Below are 21,969 nucleotides of genomic sequence, written 5' to 3'. Positions count from 1 at the left end.
CGTGTCAAGACGGCCTTGCTAACACTGTGCTGTAACCCTGCCTCTGTTCTCCCTGATAAAACCCCAGGCACCCGATCAGCTAAAGCCAATCTTTCCCTAATGTCTAATTCTACTTCAGCAGGTCCTCCACCTTCTCAGTGCTGAGCTCTGCCCACAGTTGATTACGCCCTGGAGAACGTTGTAGCCTAAGGATCATTTCCCTTAGGGGCTTTAAAAAATGAACTGTTCAGTTGGAATAATGCAGTGGCAACTTTCAGCAAACGTGGGAGTCATGTCTAGGCCATTCGTGAATATGTAGAAATAAAGAGTTCATTTACTTTTAACATTGTTAATATTTCAATCTGTTCCACCTGCCCTCCCCCCCAGCACTCCCCATGAAGAAAAGAAAGCCAGAGTAAACTTTAGAATTAAAAGAAAGAGATTTTTAATGAGTTAAAATTTTAAAAGAAAACTCTTTCGAACCTTGATAAACTAATGGTTGTTGCATTCAGCCCCTTTTGTCCTATCTTCCTGGTGGGCAGGTCCTTGGTCTGAATGAGGAGCGCCTGGCCCCCATTTCCCAGGTAGTCCCACATTTTATTGTCTCATGATGACTTTGGTTGGAATATATGGTTGCTGTAGCTGCAGCACATGGCTCACTTTAATACGGATGCAAATTTAATAAATATTTGTATTTGTATGAAAGGCACGGACACACACAAATCACAAATAATCCAATTCTTGGGGAAACCTCCACCATCTGTTCATCAAGGGGACGTGCCAGTGAGAGCTTGGACTAGGCAGCGGTAGAACTTTCCGGAAGATTTCCAAGTGGTTGGAATGAACACAAGTTACACTGTACAGAGCTCTACATGTATATTGGTCTGGAGACTTAAAGACTGAGAGCGCTAATACATAGAGAGCCGCACAACACACCAAAGCCCACTAGGTCCGCAGTGGCAACGACAGTGATATACAGTGCCGTAGGTCATTAAAATCTAGTCTGTCATGCGCAGAGAAGTACCTGGAAGCCGTTCCATATAATATATGACAGTTGGGATCTGTTTGCAGCGCAATGTATCACATTTGGCAATTAATGGATAAAAAAAATACGCATTTTTTTTTCTTTTGCTTTCAAAATGTGGAACAAACCAAAACATAAAGCTTTTCTGATAAGCTATAAAAAAAAACTATAAACTATAAAAATATAATCAGCAGTTGGTCTTGCTTGGATCAGATAAAGGATGCTTATCACACTTCCTTTGCATATTCATTCCACTTAGCTCAAACCTTAAATGCAAAAAAACTAGATATGTAGGATCATGTCTCCTCCCATGCAATTTCTGGTCAATATTATTATCCACTTGAAAGAATCCTGATGATGTAATTTACTCTCTATTTCCCCCCCACTTCTTTTTCCCCCTTCTCTTTGCTAAGAAAATACCAGGGAGGTATTAAACTTTTTCCATGGCTTTCTTTTAGTTTCCATTTTTGAGCCACCTCTTAATTCTCAGTGTTGTATTGTCTAGCAATTGTGTTGGATCATGAACATGGAAATCTTAAAATGTGGTTCTTAATGTTGTTTCTCTCTATTTTTCCCTTCCTTCCTTCCTTCCTTCCTTCCTTCCTTCCTTCCTTCCTTCCTTCCTTCCTTCCTTCCTTCCTTCTTTCCTTCTTTTCCTTCCTTTCTTGAATCCACTAAAGTATTTCCTAGGTACTAGCATTATTACATCTTATTTTAATGAAAGCTTATCTTTGTGGCCAACATGTGAAGAGTGAAAATGTCTCTTTGAAATTCTATTTTACAATATAGACAGATAGTTGGGCTTTGGGAAAGTTGAGTTTCACTTAAATACTATACACATTTGGTATCACACAAAGGGTGGGGGTGGGGCAGCAAAAGAAATGGAACAATTACTTTTTGTCCCTCTTTACACAAGAAAGGCTCTTCCCTACTGAAAAGGTCTCTTCGGCATCAGCTCCCAGAAGCCTGTGGAGAGAATGTGTTTCCCAGGGCTTTGAAAATATCTCTTTCTCAGAGCACAGCCACTGTTCCCAAGAGTCACATGGGTTGGATTCTCTTGTTCTTAGTTGAGCAACGAATAAGCACTGGATGTGTTTTCCAAGGATGAGCTGGTTGTTTCCGGGGTGGAAACATTGTAGGTTCCTGAAACACAGAACAGCAGCTTAGCCCAAAAGACCAGCCTGGGCGATCACGGAAGGGGTGGGGGGCTTCTTCTAAAGGCCCGAAGGGGAGCTCTAGTCCAAGAGCCAGGTAAGCCCGCCGTGCCAGAATCAAACCCATGCCCGCCCTCCTCAAGTGCCTGAGAACAGACAAATCTGTCATTCTCAAGCGTGCGAGGCAGCCGACAAGACAAGCACTAACTACTTCCCATCACACCAGCAGCCAGATTTCTACAAAGGACAGAGAGTCTCCACATGGGCAGCCCTCCGCATGCCACCACATGCATGGGACATCCATAGGAGGGAACCCCCTGGTCCCCTTGGATTGGGGTGACTTGGGGAAGCTCTTGGGAAGGGTCTGTAAGCTGAATTGAAGGTGATGGGGGAAGGGAGAGATGGAAAGAAAAGAGAAAACTACAGGGGAAGAAAAGGCAAGACCAGGAAAGAGGAGAAGTCAGGGGATGCTAACAGAAGTGCTGAGAGCGAGTGCAGCAGGGAGGGGACCCGGAGCCACCACACAGGCTGTGTCAGCAGGAAGCCGGGACGAAGCACAGGGAGAGTGGGGGACATGTGTCGAGCAAGGGAAGGGACACAGTGGCCACCCTACCATCAGATTGGTGAACTGCCACTGCTAACAAGGTTTCCATCACTGCTTGGGGGCCCCTGTGGGGCTGCTGGCAACATAAACCAAAGTCACAGTGATTATGAACCCCTCAACGAGGTCATCGGAGCTGCATTTATGACCCGAGAGGCTACCAAGTGCAATGACGGGGAATCCCAGGCCCTGGGACCTTGGAAACAGCTCCAACTCCAACTTTTGTCTGTGTGATTCAGAAATAACGGACAGCTTTTCTTGGCCTTCCATGTTATGTGGGATCATTTCATAGACTTTTCACCAGTTTCCCTTTAATGCAAAGGGCAAACACATCCCAGCAACAGTGATGGTCAAGTGTAACAGTGCTAACACACCCTGAGGGTCCCTTCTCAGCAGGTCCAATCCGTGACCTTCAAAATCAAAAGCCAGCGCCCTCCAGTTCCGTGTAATGCCTCAAACTAAAACCCGAAACACCAAGTCCTCTGGAGTTCTAACAACGAAAAGCCTTGCTCTGGAACATCGACACGACTCTAGATTCCACATGTGTGAGACCTGGTTGGCTTCAAGAAGCTGAAAGGAACTGCGCTGCTTATTTTCACGGAGACCGTAGCGGCGTGGCACAGAGTTTCAAACAGCTGAGACTCATTGCCCAAAGCCATTAATATTATTTATTGTGTGCCTCCAAGGTGGACACTTACCTGTGCATGTTTCGGATAGCATAGCTGACTTGGGGATCCCTCTTATATGTATGCGTAATTTCATAAATGGCAATGTGTAAAACATGCACTTTCAAAAAAAAAAAAAGGAACCCGGAGCATGGGCTTCTATAACATGCTTTTCTGAACATATTCTTTGCTGCACCACAGCCCGGAAACATGACCCACCTGGTCGCATTTCACAGGAATAGAAGGGTGGTCAGTGTTTGACAAGGCGGGCAGTTTCCATCCCCATTGTTAGGGTTGATACCCGTTTGACAGACAGCTGTCTGCAGGCTTTTCTAGGTTCTCCAAATCTTATTCCTCATAAGTTATTAGTTGTTCCACTGAAGGAAGCTACCTTCTGTACCAGCCTCCTGGTGGTTTGGGGAAAATCTAAGCAAGTTCCTGTATTTAACCTCTGCCCCCAATGAGGGCATTGTAAATGTCATGAAGTGAGGACTGGGAAAGCAGGGGTTTGAATCTCCCCATCAGGGCAATTTGTTTGGGTCAACCCAGGGAGCACCTAGGGGTCACTACCTACCTGTTTTACCAAACAAATTGTTAAATCTTCTTGATATCGGAGAACTCATAGAAAATACAGGTGTCGAGGAACCTAGGGATGTTGACTAGAAACGAGAAAAAAAAGACAATTACATGCAAATGTGTCAGACCGAGGCCCTGCTTTCTCTAGTCAGATTCATTCATTTGCTGCCCTCTAGTGGTCATTGTCTGAATAGCTCTCATCCCACTTCAAGGTGAGAGCAGGGATAAGCATGAATTTCTCCTTAAAACCAGTCAAGTGGGAGCCCCGTGAGACCTGGAATATCATCACCGGTATTAGAAAAATAACTTTGAGATTTTTTTTATTGTCATAGAGTTTAGTATCTTCTGACATATGTAAACAGGGAAATATATTTGAGTGCAATTGTTATTTTCCAAAACAAATTATAGAAAATTCTATTCATCATTATTCCTCAAATTGTGTTTTCTACAGCCCTGAGTTTCATCAGACGCTCCTTGTTTATTTCTCATTGAAATTTGATTTTAACCTCCAGTTGACATTATCTGTGCTATTTGTCCCCTGTTTAAAGATGTGGGGACAGCATCTTAATGATAGTTCCATAGCGTGTGTAATAGGTTGAATCAGGCGAGAAGCAAAAACATTGGAATCATCTATGCCAAAACTAGTTGTGGAGAGAGAAGGGTTTTCAAAAGTCTCTACAAAGGAAAGAGTTACCTTTGAGTGCTGTGAAGACCATCTTGACAGAGAAAACTTTTTCAGCAAAGCTTCCTGTACCTGCATTGTTTAACAACAACAACAAAAAGCCATCATAAATTCTACTTGCCATGAGCACCTCAGACTTTTCCAGGAGCATGAAATTGTCATGTTCTTACCTTCTGGTCCCAGAGGCACCCAAAGAGCAGAATGAATAGTCCCTGAAAAAAAGAATTGTGAAGAAGTGCATTTCACTAATATTCTATTGTTCAGCAAAATAGGAAGTATTGCTAACCTGGCATTGAATTTGTACTACCTCTTCCCACACCTGTGTTTATGGAGTGAGCCTAGTACATGATGTTAAAAGAGATGCAGTAGGTCCACACCAAGGGACTTTAAATGTTTTATGTTATCAGGGTATTTTCTATTTCCTTAATTTCCCCCAATTGTGAAGTGGAGGTCCTGTTGGTTATGCTATTAGACATACCTCTTATGCCTACAGCAGCCCTCACATAGTATGATGAGGGCCTGAGCCATGGAGTGGAATAATCATTTACTTCTAGTCAAGGCATATCATAAATGTCATCAGACATGAGCCCTATAATTTGGAGTCTTGGGCCCATTAGCAGAAATTAGAATTTGCATCCGGGGTGTTGTCTCAACTTCACCTCCAGACCTCCTACCTCCTCACCAGCTCATGGGGGCCTGTGTTTCCTACCCACCCACTCGTGAGATCAGAATTAAGCATTTCCTTCCTTGTGCTCCAAAGGCTTGTTGTCTGTACCTCGGCTGAAGCTTTTCTAACCTACCGGCTTGTGTTATAATGAGTTATGCACTGCAAGAGAACAAAGAGGGCGTCTTTTCCATTTTAGCTTAATAGAACAAAATGTCCACCTTACGTAAGACACTCATTCTTTTGTTCTTCAGCAAGTGCTTCCCGAGAACATTCTATGTGGTGCATAACATTCATTTCATTTGTCAAATGGTTATTTTTCAGCACATAGTTTGGGCCAAGGTCATTTTTAGGTACTAGGTATATAATGATAGATAAGACCAATGCTGTCCCTGACCTCTCAAAGAGCGATCTCATTTAATGCTTGTGGCAATTAACTGGAGCGATTACTTGGTTATATAGAGGATTTTTTCTTTTAGGAGATAATAGATGGCATCAAGACAATGTTGGGTAAATAGCAAAATCCAGTGTCGGGAAGGGACTCTCCTCCTACTTGTACTACCAGGGCATTTAGAAGAGAGTCACATGTGCAACTAAATTATAATGCAGGTGATAAGAGGTATGAGGTTCCATGGGAACAGAGGAACGTGTCCTTTCTACCTTGTTAAGTTCTTGTGATTACTGCTCTTTAGGGCTAGGTCCTCCTCTGAACTAAAATCCTTCCCCATTCCCACTCCTGTTTGTGTTTCTATCATTAATTTGTCCCACCTGCCTAGATACTTCCTGCAAGGCTGGCACTTCAGAACTTACCTGGAAGGCATTGAGGAGGGTAAACACAATATGGAACACAGCACTGCTTCCCTGGAACACAGTGGCGAGGCCAAAACCCCAGGTGAGCCCCAAGAGTGGCGTGAGGACCCCAATGCTCTTGGTGATCTGAAACAGGCTGTTCTTCTCCTGCTTGTTGGGCTTGTCTCCAATGGAAGGTCTCAGGATCTTGGTGATGACCACAACCGTGATGGTCATGTTTACCACCACGATGATCAGCGCTGGGATGACGAAGGCCAACAGAGCCTTGGTATCCTCCCAGTTGAGCCAACAGGCATTCTTCCGCGTGTAGACTTCCCTAGGCTGAGTGGCACCCACTGTGATGACTGAGATGATAAGAGGGCAGCCATAGCCGAGAGAAAATGCAATAACCTTCTGAATGGATTTGCTTGAATCATGCAGGATGAAAACCAGGCGGTAGAAGAGCATGAGGCCCAGAGTCAGCATCCAGAAAAAGACGCTGAGGTAGAAGAAGTGGATGAAGAAGGTGGCAGCCACACAAGCTGTCTCATTGAGTACGTAGTGATGGTCCCGGATGGTGGAGGCCACAATGAACCAGACGTCAGCAACCAGAAGGGAGGCTGCAATGTTCACTATGCAGATGTGACGCATATAGGAAGTCCGATTCTTGGTCACTGACTTCCACACCACAGCTTCCACAACTAGACAGGCTGCTAAGCTCAGGATGGAAAAGCACAACCCAATGTAGGAAATGATATCCAGCAGTATTTTCAGGAGAGAATCAGGGTCCGGGGAGTCAGGAGACATGAGGATGGAGAATGATGTTAGGTGGTCACAGCTGCACACGACACTGTCCCCATCGACTTTCGTATAGCACCCACTGCTATCCCACCCTCCTGTATAGTTGGCGAGGCTGAAGTTCCAGAAGACACATTGTGGTTTCCCACCTAAGGACTTGTTGTTCTTAAAAGTCATTGAAATCCTGAACGGAGCAGTTATTTTGTGGCTGACAGTGGTTGTCATCACTAAGCTGTTGGCAAAATTCTTCCCCTGAGTATCCTGGGCGAGGATGGTTTTGAGAGTTGGGAAAGCCACGGTGACAATAGATGTGTCTGGCTGCAGGTTCTCCACATGGCACTCGTCAATAGCCACATTGCCCCAGAGGTCGGAGTCTGAGAAAACAAACCTCTGTTTGTAGGGTTTTGGAGAGCCAGATTTTATTACCATGCCCCTCATCTGCACGTTAGTGTGGGAGATGGGCAAAACGGCGCTATCTTCTGACCGTAATGCTCGGGAAAATCTTTCCACCGAATCTAGTAGCTGTGAGCTGTGATTGGTCTGTTGCTGTTGTAACACCTTCCACGTACTCAGGATGGGCTTGTCGAGAATGACATTGACCGTAGAGAGAAAGTTCTGTAATTGACATGACATGGGATCAAATCAAATCAATTCTTTCCATTATATAAGAGAAAAAATACCATCTCTTTGGAAGCTGATTGAGTGAGTACAGGTAAGAGGAAAAGGAGGCATCATCGGCTGTGGGGACCTGGGACCCACCTTCTTATGGCAGGGAGTTAGTAGAGGATGGGTTGGTCTCCAAGACAGTGAGACTTAGTTAAAGATTCAGCAAAAGTGATAGTGAGAACCACCCACTAAGGCCAATTCAGTAGGCTGGCAGAGAGCTTCATTAATTGTTTTATTTTATCTTTAACCTCAAGCTTGTAAAGGCTTTTTGGTGGCTGGCATTTCACCCACAAGGTAGTCACAAAAGACCCTCTCATATGCTGAGCATCAAATGAGCAATGCTGTTGTTGTCAAAAGCATCTTTCTTTTTTTGCTAAACATTTTGATTCTCTCTCTCATAAACTCGGGCTTGTCATTTTCTATGTGTGCCTTCTCTCAATATAATCTCTCTACCCTTTTTAAACGTTTGTTCTCTGAAACTATGAGCCCTATAGTTAGTCGACTAGTGGCCCCCAAAATGACATGCTCCATACACAGACCCTGTGAATGTGACCTTATCTGGAGAAAGGGTCTTCAAAGATGTAATTTAGGTAAGGATCTTGAGAGGAAACCATCCTGGATTACCTAGGTGAGCCCTAAATCCAATGACAATTATCCATATAAGAAATAGAAAAGGAGAAGATAAATGGAGGACAGAAGGTCTTGTGAAGAGCAAGTCAGAGATTAGAAGGAGGCAGCCACAAGCCAACAAGAGCCTAGCACTATTAGAATCTGGAAGAGGTAAGGAAAGACTCTCCTCCCCTGGAGCCTTCAGAGGGAACATGGCCCTGCAGACACCTTGAGTTTGGACTTCTATCCTTGAAAACCCTGGAAGAAAAAAATTCTGTCATTGTAAGCCACCCAGTTTGTGGCAATTTGGAATAGCAGCCCTAGGAAATCCCTGGTTGGGTTTGGCCAGTGGGAAGCACTGGCAGGGGACGAGATGGTGGGAGAAGAAAAAGTTGAAATAGATTTCAACATTTTTTCTATGACCCACCATACCCCACTCCCCCATCCACACCATCTAAGCACATCTTGGCAATAGCTATGTCCCTCTGAGACTATAGCTCTTGCTGAGTGAGCCCTCATCCAGGGATTCAGCTCTCACTCAGCTGTGGGTACACTGTGTCCTCTTTCTCCTTTAGTCCCAGGGATAGTAATGGCTCCTAAATGTTGCTGGTCTCTGAATACCTCACCCTGCCCCCCGCCCCCTTTTTAAATCCTGGCTTTATGTCTTGAAACAACCTTTCATTCAAGTCTCTTCATCAGCATTCTTGCGGGTGAATTCTCTTTTCTCCCAGAACCCTGACTGCTTCAAAGTTCATGTTTAGTGCTAGACCTTTGAACATCCAATTCTGAAAGCCTTTAATTCCTACTTTTTCTAGATAGAAGGTAACAATTCATTCTATTTTAATGAAGATATTAAAGCAGAGATTCACTAAAGAAATCTTCTTAAAGTCCCAAAAGGAAAATAGGGAACCCCCTGATATCCTAAAAGCCATAGGTGGCAGAGCATGTTATGTGACTCTCATAACTAGGACACTGCTCTGGAAATGACAGAGAAGAAGCTATAATGGGGAGGTGTTATCTCTCTTGACCACAAGTCTTGAGGGGTGAAAAGACAAGACCTCCAAACTCCTGCAAGGCTTAAACAAACTCACCGTCATCATTTCTGAATTCACTTGGATCGGAACTGTTGAGAGCAAATCAAGGATGTTGACAATGGCTCCCAGGTTCCCCGGAGAACTGACTTCATGTGCCACCTTGTCTGTGCTGACAGAAAGGTCCTTCAGGTATGTAGGCAGCTTCTTGTCCTGAGAGGGGCTCTTGCTCAAAGCCTACCAACACAAAAGCCAACACAAACCAACAAAACACTTGTCAATCAGTTCGGTCATTAGATCATGCTGATCCGTCCATGACAAAATCTTTCCTATCCTTAGTTTCCTGTTTTATCCATACCCAAGAGTATATCTCATAAAATAACTTATTTTTCTTTTAAACTGTGTGTGCCCTTCAGAATGGAATATTACGTAAGACCTCACACATGGGAGAACGGAAAAACATATGTCAACCTGATGACTGATTGAGAAAATAAAAGGAGGCGTGATTGTTAGAGAACTAGATTAAAGTTGAATGAAACTGATACTTAGATGGTCCGTATGGAAGCACATTGGCTACTCTTTCCTTTTTATAATCATTTCCTCTGTTGGGTGACTGTCCCAATTTTCCTGGAACAGTTCTGGTATATAACTTCTCTCACCATGTAATTATTAACAGACCCTCTTTTATTTTCTAAAAGTGTCCTGGTTTCTATGATAAATGATATTGTCACCCTATCTGTAATCATCACACTTGTGTTTTCTATCTAACTCATACTTAAAATTAAAGAATTAACTCAGGTTAATTAACTCAGGTTAGTTCTTCATAGAGAAGAACTTTGATGAGTGTTCCAACACAGAAATTTATTCCTTTGAATGCATAAGTATTCATCTTACTTAGTATACTTCACATTTGTGATATTTTTATGAAAGTCATCTTGTATTCTAATTTCAATGTCTCTAATTAAATATAAGCTCCTTAACAATGTGAAAAATATGTTATATTTCTTTTTGTTCTTCTCATATCCCATAATATCTAACATAGTACAGTCATCTGACTTGGTACACAGTAGGTTTTCAACAGTATATGTTGAATGGATAAATCAATGGAATGTGATAGGCCAGCATGCCTCTTTTATATTGACAATGTATCTAAGTATCTAGAATTGGTACCATGGCCCAATGTTGAGTCCAAATTATACTTTCTATCTTCCTCAATTAGGATAATTTATATCTCCAATGCTTTGTCCATCATGGTCCAACTCAGATGCCAAGTTTTTCAAGCAGCACTTCCCGATTATCCTAACCAAAATTAATGTATATTTAATGTCATGTTATCTATCAAATCAGATTTGGCCTCTTTACCCTGATAGCATCTATAATAATGTTTTGTACATAGTAGATATTTTTAATGAATTTGGTATAAGACAAGAGGAGAACCAGATAAAACATAAGTTAATATCACCTCTTTTCCTCAATTCTCCCTCCAAGGGTGACAGAATTTGGAACCAGCTGTCCGAAGATGTCACCATCTGCTATAACCCCACTAGTTGCCTCATCAGTATTTATTTATTGTAACTCATGGAATTTTAGGAGTCTCTAACTTTCAATGACTTAAGTATGAGGTGGCATTTATCTATTTTGATGGAAAGAAAGGGATTTTCCCTTACTACATGACAGTAACCTCTATTCTAGGTAAGAGAAGTAAGCTAGTCCCTTCTTCTGTAACTACTGGTTACCTCTAAGGATTGAGGAAATCTCAGACCTGTAAAAGTATAAAGCCCAACTTTTTTTTTGCAATTGTCAATCTTATTTATTTATGTTGCTCTTCTTTCTTAAAAGATTAGAGCTATTTGCTTAATATAAAAATTATTCAAAGGACAGCTGGTAGTGAGGATAATACTACCCACCCCTTGCAGGCAACAAATAGAAGGTACTGAGAAGATAAAGTAAAGGTATATGGCTGTTTTTAAAGCAAAACACATATTTTGTTACCTCCATATTTGTATTTAAACCAATTTTTAAGCATATCTCGGTTTGTCCTTTTTTTTGGAAAGAAACAAATAAAAGTAGTTTTGAGAGCAACACAAACCAGCCCAAAGCCCGTTTTCCTTAGTGCTGAGACATGGTAAGCAAGACAGATGACCCCACGAAGACCTCAGAGTCAAAGGTTTGAGGATCACCTTGGCCAGCTGGAGCAGACTGTTTATTGGGGCAGAGATGCAGTCGCTTTTCTTCACCTCCCATTGGGAGCCCACACATTTGTAGGTCACCACCCCACCAACAGGACTCGCGGGGCTGCTGGACAGGTTCGAGAACCGGCAGAGCTTCGGGATCACTTTCCCAGGCTCCCCCACACCTATTATGGGATCTCGACATGTGATGTTTTCTCCTGCATTGGAAACGTGGAGATAAAAGGGACAACTGAGAGGAGGAGAAAAGGAAGTGGGAATGGGTTCTGGCCCAGGTAGAATTTTGATGTTTGAATTCATTTTTCCCTTTACTTTCAGTGACTTTTTTGGAGGTAGCCAGTCTTTATTTTGTCCCTGGCTTTCCAAAGCCTCTTAGTGCTTTCCATACACGTCTGACTTTAATCTGCACTTGCTTTTCCTAACAGGATTTATTTCCCACCTCCAGGCCCGGGAAACTTCTCTCTGCTGCCTGGACTATCTCAGCCATGGAAAATAATGAGAGCTTAATATAGGCTCAGCCAAATGAGAGATATTCAGGTTTCCAGGAGCCATAGAGATATAATGCCTTCACCCAAGGGATTCTCAACTCTGACATCTTAGAATCACCTGGAGAGCTCGGAAAATACCAACATCCAGGCTCACTACAGCCCAAGTAAATCAGAATCCCTCCAGCTGGAATTCAGGCACGTGTCTGCCCTGTGCAGTGGGTAGCCTCCCAGACTCAGCTGAAATATGACTTCATCTGCACGACTTTCTTGATCACTTCCTCCCCACCTATCTATCAGCAGGCAGCCTCTCTGGCCACCCACAAAGTCTCTAGCTTAGCACTTATATTCTTGACCACATCTATCTCTCCCTGAGCATGGAGCTAGGAAACGTGGCTTATTTCTTTTCAAACCCCCCATGCTTAGCCTAAGGCATGCCATAGGAAGGTGCTCAACGTCTATTATAGAATGGATGGATGAATGAGGGAGTGAATAAATAGGTAAATTCCTGCCCATGAGTACAACGCTTTAAAATAATTGAAAATGCTCTCACCAGGCACCAGATTCAGCTTCATAGACCGACTCCGGACTGAATTATTAGCAGCATTGGTGAAGTGGCAGAACACGCTGACATGTCTTGGACACCAGGAAACTATTGATTTTGCCATGAAATTGAATGTGTAGCACGCTTGCTTTCCATGAACTTCTTTTGCTAAGGCAGAATGATTGAAAGAATTAAGTCACCACATGAGTCTCCGAAGCACACATTTTGTTAAAATGATCCTCTATGGATACACTCGTGCAAGATTTCCCCAGGAATGTGCTATAATGATTTTTAATGTGGTTTTTTAAATGCCTCCAGCCTACAAGTAAGCAAGCCCACACTTGCATGCATGCTAGCAAAACCTCACCATTCTGTGCCCACACAGTTTGGGACACTCAGAATGCCTTTCAGAATGTCCTATGTAAATCCCATCAGGTCCTGAGCCTTTATCTTGTCTTGCCTTCACCATGTTGGTTGAGAGTCGCCTTTTCATGGACCTGTCTCCTCCACTAGACCATGAGGTCTTGAAGAGAAGGTACCTGATCTTATTTTTCTTTCCACCTCCCAGGATCTAGTGCAGTGTTTGGCACATTGAGAGGGCACTGGATGAATGCATGTGAAACACAGAATGTTGAAATGTCTGAATGTTTCAGTGTCCAGATTGATTCTAGATTGATACCATGCAATCTTCTCTAAACTTTCCAGACTCACTTGGTCCCTAGTTTTCTGAACTTCCATTGTTCTTTTGATCTGTATTGTACATTTGAATAGTTATTGTTATATGCATTGTCTTTTATGACAGGAGCTCGTCTACATATTAGTATATGTGCCCTAACTGCTTTTTCTCCTTTTCATGGCCTACTTTGATGTTTTGCATTGAGCAGGTCTTCAAGAATAATTCTTGAAAGAATAACTGTAAATTGCTCATGATGGTGTCTGTGTTTTGACATTTAGGTGTGTGAGTTCATATTTGGTTGACCTTCATTTGTAGGAATCCTGAGGGATCTTGAATGATGGGACATTCTACCAGAGAGGATTTGAACTTATTTTTTTACCAACTGCCATAGGGTGCTACCAATAGACCATTTCACCTCTTCAGTTTGGAGTTCCTGGACCACATAGGTAGTATAAATTCAAACTCTCAACCTGAATGAGGGCAAGGCAGTTATAATTCTCTGGGAAAGTTTTTGCTCACCTAGAGATAAGGCTAAATTCTTAACTCTGGCAGGTGAACTTTGCTTTTCTAGTCTATTTTTTAAATGAGCATGTCTCTTTTTGAGGGTCCTGGCATTGTGCTGGTGGGCTAGGGGTGCCTTAGTGATTGCATAGGGAGGAAGACCGGTTCTTCCATGGCCTTCAGAGCCTTAAAAGCCAAGGTTCTGGGTTTCTTATATTGGCAGATGCCTTCGAGGAAGCCCAGCTTTAGCTAAAACATTATCTCTAGGTTTTTCCTCTATGTTTGGTACTTGGTTATCTCTCTTCCTTTCTTGCATTCTCAGCTGTGCATTTAAGAGGAATTGTGGTACTTTTATGTTGATTCATAGCTTGGAGAGAGGGCCTATCAGAATGTCTAGTCAGCTATGTTGAGGAAGTGGAAGACCTGTGAAGGTACCTTAATACTGTCTTCAATGGCTCCCTCAAAAAAACAAACTCTCAAGATTTTGCCACAAGCCAAATAAAGCAAAAGTGAAGGTAATAATGGCTTTTGGAATTCACTCTGTTATATTCTGTCTCTGAAGCAATCCGCATGTCTACTTTAAGAGTAAACTTTTAGACTCTCCCTGTAAAAAATACTATGTCCTAACAACTCAGCAGTTGGCATCTTACCAGCAGGAAAGGTCAGGGTGTCCACTTGGAAAGTGACTTTGTAGTCTTCATCCTCCTCCACGCAGCACCTGAAGTGATGGGACCCTGTGCATGGGATTGAAGCTTCCAAAGGATCAACCATGATGTTCGACTCTTGAGGCAGCGGGTGAACAGTGACATCTTTGGTGGTGACACTGTATGAATTCCTATATCTAAATATGCATTGATAGGTTCCTGGATGGAAGGAAGCAAGAATGAGATGAAATTAAGTCATCACTCCCAAAAGGTGTTCGCTGAGATTAAGAAGAGGCTTAGTTGCCCTGTCAAGACTTCCTGGGCAGTGGGTAAGAACATGCTTGATAGACTCCCCTCCTGAGTGCTCTACGTCTGTATTTGAAAGACTAACCAAGGGCCACCTAAATATCCACTTACTTTCAAATAAAATTAAGTGGCTTATCCAAAGTCATACACGCTGTTAGGGGGAATCGGGTTTCAAAATAGGTTCCTGTTACCTACTCCGAGGCTCTCTCATTAACCAGGGAATGAATGGGAAATTTGGTGTGTGCCGGGGTGGCAAGTTCTTTGATGAGAATTAATTGTCACCTAGGTGAAACACTGTGATGCCCTCTCTTTCCATCTCTGAGTAGGCTCCTCAATTTCCAGGACCCCATGGCACCACCAAGAGAGAGAGGGAAAGAGAGAGAGAGAGAGAGAGAGAGAGAGAGAGAGATTTCTTGGGAGTGCTCAGCCTCTGTACTCTGGAATGAGATGTCTGATGTCTCACTCTTATCTAGAAAAGTCTAAAAGTAAGATGCTGGCTGACCTTGCTGAAGTGAAAGGGGAGGCAGCAGCAGGAGTAGCCTGCCTGTCCAGTTTTTGGTGTGGCAGAGTGGACTGTGGACAGTACTTGGGTTGTGTTTCTTGAAAGGACCTTTTCCCACTGAGTATTAGGGCTCATCAGAGGCTGAGCCACCATCTGAGCACCTATCATGGGGACAGTACAGGAGATAAGAAGAGTACCTACAATTTAGTAAGACCCTTTATTTTATTTTTTTATTTTTTATTTTACATTTCTTCTCTTTGTTCCAAGTCTAGAGAAGCCAGAAAAGCAACTAGCTGGTGGGAAATCAGGCAGAACAAAAAACAAGAAGAAACTCCTTTCAATTCTGTTGGGAGGGAAGGGAAATTTAAATTCCATTAAAATGAAAGTGTAGTTGAGTTAGGTAAGACTAGGTTTTTTTAGCACTTGAGTATGAGAATGTTTAATAAATGGCTGTAACTGGGAAAACTATGGCTCCTCCTAAGCTATTGCCCAGTAGAAGGAAAGAGCAACTTGGACAGAACTAGGTGTGAGTTCACCATAGGAGAAAAATACTCCCATTTCCTGATATTTTACTGTAGCCAAACAATAACCAATTATTTCTACAATGTTGCCTGGTCTTCATAGGAAAAAATGAAGAAGACCAGGGACTCACAGAATCCGGGCTGATTAATCTTACAATTAATGAAAGACGTCAGAGTGAAGTGGTTCAGAATTAGCCACTAGCCAGAGTTTCACCCTGGCACTTCCATTTACGAGATGCATAATCTTGGGCAACTTACTTAACCTCACTGAGCCTCAGCTTTTCCATCTGCAAAATGGGTATAATAATAGCATTATCCTCTCAGTTTACTGTTTTAAATGAATTAACACACTTTAACACTTAGGACAATGTCTATCCCATAGTAAGGGCTCAATAAATGTCAGCTGTTATTACAGTAGCTCAATCAATTCTCGTTTCACCCCAAAGATTTGCATATCTTCCCAACATGAATAATGTACAGAGAAATATAGGACATAAAAAGGTTCCTTCCTTTGGATCCAGGCCTAATAAACCTTTTACCTAGATTTTGATGCCGCAATTGGGTGAAACACTACCATGAGTTTGATAAAAGTACCTTTAATAAAAATCCTCTTAACTTCATGGCAAGAGCACGGGCTCTAGAATGAGAGAGACAAGTTCCAGTCCAAGCTTTACAACTTAAGGTATAGGGGCTTAGGTGTATTTATTATCCTTTCTGAGCCTCAGTTTCTACATCTGTCAAATGGGTATAATGACATCCTCCCCCAGGAGGGCTGTTGCATGAACTGTGGATGGGAACTACTGTTGCATGTTTTCCAGGGCTCCGGGCAGCAGAGCAGTACTGGCTTTTCACTCACCGTTCCACTCCCTTGTGGAGCTCCTCACCGTCAGCACTGACTCCGCTTTATCAGCATACCTCCTGGTGGTGTAAAACCTTTGGTGTATTTTAATTCCAGCGGAAGTTTTCCAATACACCTCATCATAGTTACTCACATCACTGATGCACTTTATAGAAAAGTTTTGTCCCTCAGAAACAGAAATTGGGTCCGGGGTTATTGTTAAGTTGGCTGAAAGAATGCAAACAAAACAGACAAAAGAAAACCGACAACAAGCACAATGTTTAGTCTTTCTGGTGCCATCAACACAGGAGTGAAATTTAAGACAGAGACAGGAAGCGGGGACCGTCCTGCCTACTGTGTCACCGCGGGATTGGTACCTTGCTGCTCCTGCGCTTTATTTGTTTCTAGGCTGATCCTGGTGGTGCTCTGAACTGTACTCATTTCCATCACATGCCTCAGGAGCTCCTTCACTTCCCCTTTGTGGCTGGATTTATCTCCTGATGGTCGGCAGGGCGAAAGGTTGCAAACTTAGGGATGTTGACTTCACCCAAGCTCCCCTCCAACCTCTTCCACGACACCGCAAGGGACACCAAGTGTCTCAGCGACACCACGTTGTATTTTAATTTCTTGCTTTCTATATTTCTTCTCCATAAAAATGCGAGCCCCGCAAGCACAGGACTCTCTCTTCTGTGTCTTTGCATCCCCAGCACTTAATCCCTAGATCTAGCACTGAGTCTCGGTCCAAGCAAGAGTGATTTCTGAAGCTACATTTTAAGTAGCTTAAGGGATCACTGGACTGTCTCGGGCGAGCGGGGCCATATAGGCACCCTGACCATAACTCTCTGCATTTCCTCCTCTTTCTGAGAATTTCCTCATAGGTTCATGAGGATTTATTCACTGAGAATGTTAACAAGGACTTTACAAATATAAAAACTTGTATGAATGCCCCACTAGTTTTGCCTCTGGCTCTTAGAGCATATCTTTTACAGGGGTGACATTTCAAAATGCCATTCATTTCTGTCTTTTTTAGGTGAACAATTCGTGCCTGGAGTTCACTGAGGCTGCCTGCTCTTCCAATCAGTGTATTAATCTCCTCCTCAGTCACCATCAGAAAAATCAGGGGTCTCCATAATGCCCTTTAGAAGTTGGGATTCAAGTGTTCAGATACAGCCCCAAAGTCACAAAGCGTGATTAAAGCGTCCCTGGCGGTGCCCTACTGGCTGCAGTGACCTCGGGATAGCTGTCTGAGGTGGAGTGGCTTCTGCAAGAGAGAAAAGGCAAAGGCTCCTGGACCTGTGAATCCCATTCTCTTGATTCTCAGCGGAGGTCCAAATACCAGCCCAATGGTTTTCATCGGAGGCTAAACATGCCCCTAAGACAACCAAAGCTCACCTAAGGACACAGGTCCCAGTGTGGAACCGTGCCATCTACAACTGTGCTCACTACAGACAACGGCACATTGCTCAAAAGACCCATGAACTACAGAAATAATGTTTTTCAGATAAACCTAATCTTGCTCTTTATAAAAATGCCAGGTCACAATAACAGGAAATGTGAGCAAGAGTAACAAGTCCATTGATATATAAGTCCTTCCTCCAACTTGTTCATGATTTAGCTGCATAGTTCGTTTTTCTAAGATGGATGGCAAAACAACTTTGACTGCCCTCTTTTTGCAGAGAGGGCTGAAGTTATGATGCTTTATGATATGAGGAGAAGAACTTGTATTTTTAAGGGGCCTAAATAAGCTGAATTAATTGAAATATTAAAAAGTACTTGTTACAACTGTAAAATAACCTCCAAGTGCCAGGTTGTTAAGCTTTCTGAAGCATGCGTCCTAGATTAGATGACAGGGGAGCGAAGGGTGGTGGGGAATGAGCCAGGTTAAGGGAAGGAGAATTCAAGGGAGGGAGAATGAAACTGTGGAAGGGAAAGGGGGGAAACTAGGGGCATCAGCCTCCTTGTAAACTCAAGATTAAATAGGACTAATCTAAGTGTAAAACTACTTCCTGGCCCACTTTCTGCACCGGCACAAGGCAGGCTGTAGCCTCTCTGCAGCCAGCTGCCCAGCCTACCCTTCCCCATACTGAAGATTTCGTGTGAATTGAAATGACACAGAGGGAAATCCTCTCCTGTTCCCCATTCTGTGACTCACCCCAACCACCCCCCCCCCCACCACCACCACCAGGGAAGGCCCTGCTTTATGGCTCAGGGATATTCCTAGTTGATTGGCAGCCCTGGGTTTGAGGTGAAAATGCTAGTAAGAGTCCTTACCCACAGATGTGAATGTCACTTCTATGTTCTTACTGCCTCGGGCTCCGTGGAAGCTGATGAACTCACACGTGTAGGTGACTGTCCTTCCGGCCGACCCGCTGGGACACTGACTCCCGTCAGCCTTGAGGGTGTACCTGCTGCAGCTGGAATCTGATTCTGCTTCAGAGTTTCCTGCAATGACACAGGCAGTTCTTTTGCTGTCACAAGGAGGCCGAGTCAGTGAAAAAGAGTTATTAATTAAGTTAGGTTTCTTCTCTCTGAATGGAGAGGTGACAGGAATATGTAGTGGTTAGGCCTGCAGACTTGGGAACCAGGTTGCCTGGCTACAGATCCCAAACTCAAGCAATTACTGGCAGGGCATTGCTGAGAAAGTCACTACACTGCTCTGTGCCTCAGGTTCTCCAAATGCAAAATAAGGAGAAATAATAATAACCACAGCCCAGGATTGTAGTTAGGTGCAATGAGTTAACATAAAAAACAATTGATCTCACTCATTTGTGGAATATAATGAACAACATAAACTGATGAACAAAAATAGAACCAGAGACATAGAAGCATCAAACAGACTGTCCAACCTATGAGGGAAGATGGACGGCGGGGGGCGGGTGGGTTGGGGAGGAGAGGGGGTAAGAGATCAACCAAAGGACTTGTATGCATGCATATGAGTATAATCAATGGAGACAGATAGTAGTGGGGTGAGGGCATGTGCTGGGGGGTGGGAGTGGACAAGGGACAAGGAGAGGTCAATGGAGGAAGAAGGAGACTCATGTAATATTTTAAACAATAAAGAATTTAAATTAAAACAAAAATAAACACTTAGACTGGTGCCTGGCTGGGGCCTGCCCCATTAGTGACGGTTGTTAGAATGTGAAAAATAGAGAAAGAAAACCAAGGTCTTTGAACATGATTTCCACTGGAAAGAAAAAATCAGGTTACTTAGATTGTTATTATTATTATTGAAAGGAGAAAGAAACAAGACTGGAACCGTTGATATTCATCTCATTTGAAAAATGTTTTCATAGTTTTTTCCATCTTATTAGTCTATATGCTTTATTGGAAGCTTTAGCTTCATGCTTTCTCAGCTTAGCAGCTGTTTCCCCTTCAAAATAGATCCTCTTCAATACCTTGCTTGTCATTCCCAGAAGCCATGCCCTCCAAGGCCTCTTTACTTCTTGCCCATGGCTCTGTAACCCTCCTGGTGAATGTTTTCTACTCCACTCTTTCCTTCTTCTAATATCGCCTACTATCAAGAACTCCTAAAGCATCCTTCAAACACTGCCAACCTTCCAAAAATTAAAGAAAAAGAATAAACCTTCTGATCAGCTCCAGCATAAATGCATCGTTTTCAGCCCTAGCTGGATAATCAGTGATGTTTGAAATACTTTGATTGATACGTAACCAGCTTTTCTCCCCAGTCTCCCAAAAGGTTCAAAACATGAAATTGATTTTCATCTTCACCCACTTGACTAAATTACCTCCTAGCTCATAGGCACAAGTGTCCCTACTTATCTCTATAGCTCAATCCTCCACTTCTTTTTTGCAAATCCATGTCTTCCAATTTCCCCAGGCCCTATGCCATCCTTTAACTCTCCTCTCCCTCATGTCTTTAATCTTTCCTTGGGCTCTTTCATGCTAACCACCAGGTCTTGTCTTCCCTTTCTAAAATAACTTTCCTAATCTGGAAGCTTCTCTAGCCATCACTGCGTTTTTGTCCTCTCTTCATACCACAAGGCTTCTGCATTTGTCACCTTTAGTATTCAACGACTTTTTATCAAACTGCTGTGATTTACCTTCTTTTCCTTATTCTCCACTTAAAGTGCTCCTGTAAGGCCCCCTGTGATTTCCTCTTTCCCAGGCTCAGTGGCTTCTTCTCATGCTACCCATTCTGCTGACCACCTTCTCTGTGACATGGCTACTCAATTCCACAGTCTCTCCTGCTCCTCTTCTCTCTTCATCCCTCCTTCTGGGTCTCCTTCCCAGGCTCCTTGCCTTTGTTCCCTTCGTAAATATTGGTGTTCCCAAAGATATTGGCCTTGCCCAAGCACTCTGATATTGCCCTGTTCTTACCTTTATCTCTACTGTTTCACCGGGGAATGTCATCAACACCATGGCTCCTATTATATCCTGTATTTGGATGACTCTCCACTCTAGCTCTAAGAGAAACACTCTCTCCCTGGCCGGTGTGGCTCAGTTGGTTGGGTGTCTTTCTGAGCACTGAAGAGTTGCTAGTCTGATTCCAAGTCAGGGTACATATCCGGATTGCTGGCTTGATCCCCAGTAGGGGGTGTGCAGGAGGCAGCCAATTGGTGTTCTGCTCTCACATTGATGTTTTTCTCTCTCTCCCTCCCCCTTCCTCTCTCTCTAAACAATAAATTTAAAAATATTTTAAAAGAGAGAAACACTTGTGTTGGAAACTCTAGAAGTGAATTCCCAAGTGTCCGTTTGATATTTGCGGCATCTCCAATTCAACATGTCCAACTCATCTTTCTCCTCCCCCGACAAAAGCCTGTATATCTTCTCATGTGTCTTTTCTTTCCCAATGGCAGCTCATGAAATTTAAAATCTTAAGGTTATTTTAAATTACTTGCATTTCCCTCACATTCCACTTCCAACCAGTTGTAAAAAATGTTTAGGTTGTACTTCTAAATCATCTCATAACTGTCTTATCCACTCCAACTCATGGTCACTAACCTGGGCCCCATTATCCGTATTCTGCTAATTGCATGCTGTTGTAAGTGGGTCTCTATTTTTGGTTATTTGGTCCTTCAATCTATTGGCTATACTACCTCAAAATTTATTTTTAGTTTTTAAATTTTATTTTTTCTAAAGTTCAACCCCTATCATCGGACTTCTCTCCTTTTACCTTTAAATCTTACCATTGCTTTCAAAACAAACTAAAATCTCCTTAGTGTGGTATATGTATTTATTCACATATGCTTTCAACTGCCTCTGTACTCTTTTTTTTTTTTTTTTAAATATATTTTATTGATTTTTCACAGAGAGGAAGGGAGAGAGATAGAAAGTTAGAAACTTCGATGAGAGAGAAACATCGATCAGCTGCCTCCTGCACATCTCCCACTGGGGATGTGCCCGCAACCCAGGTACATGCCCTTGACCGGAATCGAACCCGGGACCTTTCAGTCCGCAGGCCGACGCTCTATCCACTGAGCCAAACCGGTTTCGGCCCTCTGTACTCTTTATCTGATTCTACATCACTTTCTTAAAAACTAGATCAAGTCCTTCAACATGCCTAT

At 43.0% G+C, this 21,969-nt stretch overlaps 1 protein-coding gene across 5 annotated transcripts in view; it reads right to left on the bottom strand.

Annotated features, from left to right (window-relative positions):
- Window positions 1-400: 400 nt before the first annotated feature.
- The window catches only part of ADGRF5 (adhesion G protein-coupled receptor F5), a 105,105-nt gene continuing 83,536 nt past the window's right edge, over window positions 401-21,969 (bottom strand). For 2 of the 5 annotated variants that reach the window (XM_036317030.1, XM_036317029.1), the window contains exons 11-22: window positions 18,716-18,886; window positions 16,822-16,941; window positions 16,463-16,672; window positions 14,284-14,496; window positions 12,466-12,624; window positions 11,419-11,627; window positions 9,299-9,475; window positions 6,156-7,547; window positions 4,852-4,893; window positions 4,694-4,753; window positions 3,998-4,082; window positions 401-2,146 (exon numbers count right to left, since the gene is read on the bottom strand). In XM_036317030.1, coding sequence (XP_036172923.1) covers window positions 2,067-2,146; window positions 3,998-4,082; window positions 4,694-4,753; window positions 4,852-4,893; window positions 6,156-7,547; window positions 9,299-9,475; window positions 11,419-11,627; window positions 12,466-12,624; window positions 14,284-14,496; window positions 16,463-16,672; window positions 16,822-16,941; window positions 18,716-18,886 — 2,918 coding nt within the window. In that variant the 3' untranslated portion in view covers window positions 401-2,066. Of the gene's footprint in view, window positions 2,147-2,770; window positions 2,838-3,997; window positions 4,083-4,693; window positions 4,754-4,851; window positions 4,894-6,155; window positions 7,548-9,298; window positions 9,476-11,418; window positions 11,628-12,465; window positions 12,625-14,283; window positions 14,497-16,462; window positions 16,673-16,821; window positions 16,942-18,715; window positions 18,887-21,969 lie in introns of all 5 variants that reach the window. The other 3 variants (XM_036317031.1, XM_036317032.1, XM_036317033.1) reach the window with 3 other exon arrangements.

This window comes from Myotis myotis, unplaced genomic scaffold (assembly GCF_014108235.1).
Source record: "Myotis myotis isolate mMyoMyo1 unplaced genomic scaffold, mMyoMyo1.p scaffold_m19_p_7, whole genome shotgun sequence".
Classification (NCBI taxonomy): Eukaryota; Metazoa; Chordata; class Mammalia; order Chiroptera; family Vespertilionidae; genus Myotis; species Myotis myotis.
Note: the sequence above shows the minus strand (reverse complement) of the source record. Positions and strands in the feature narration are given on the sequence as shown.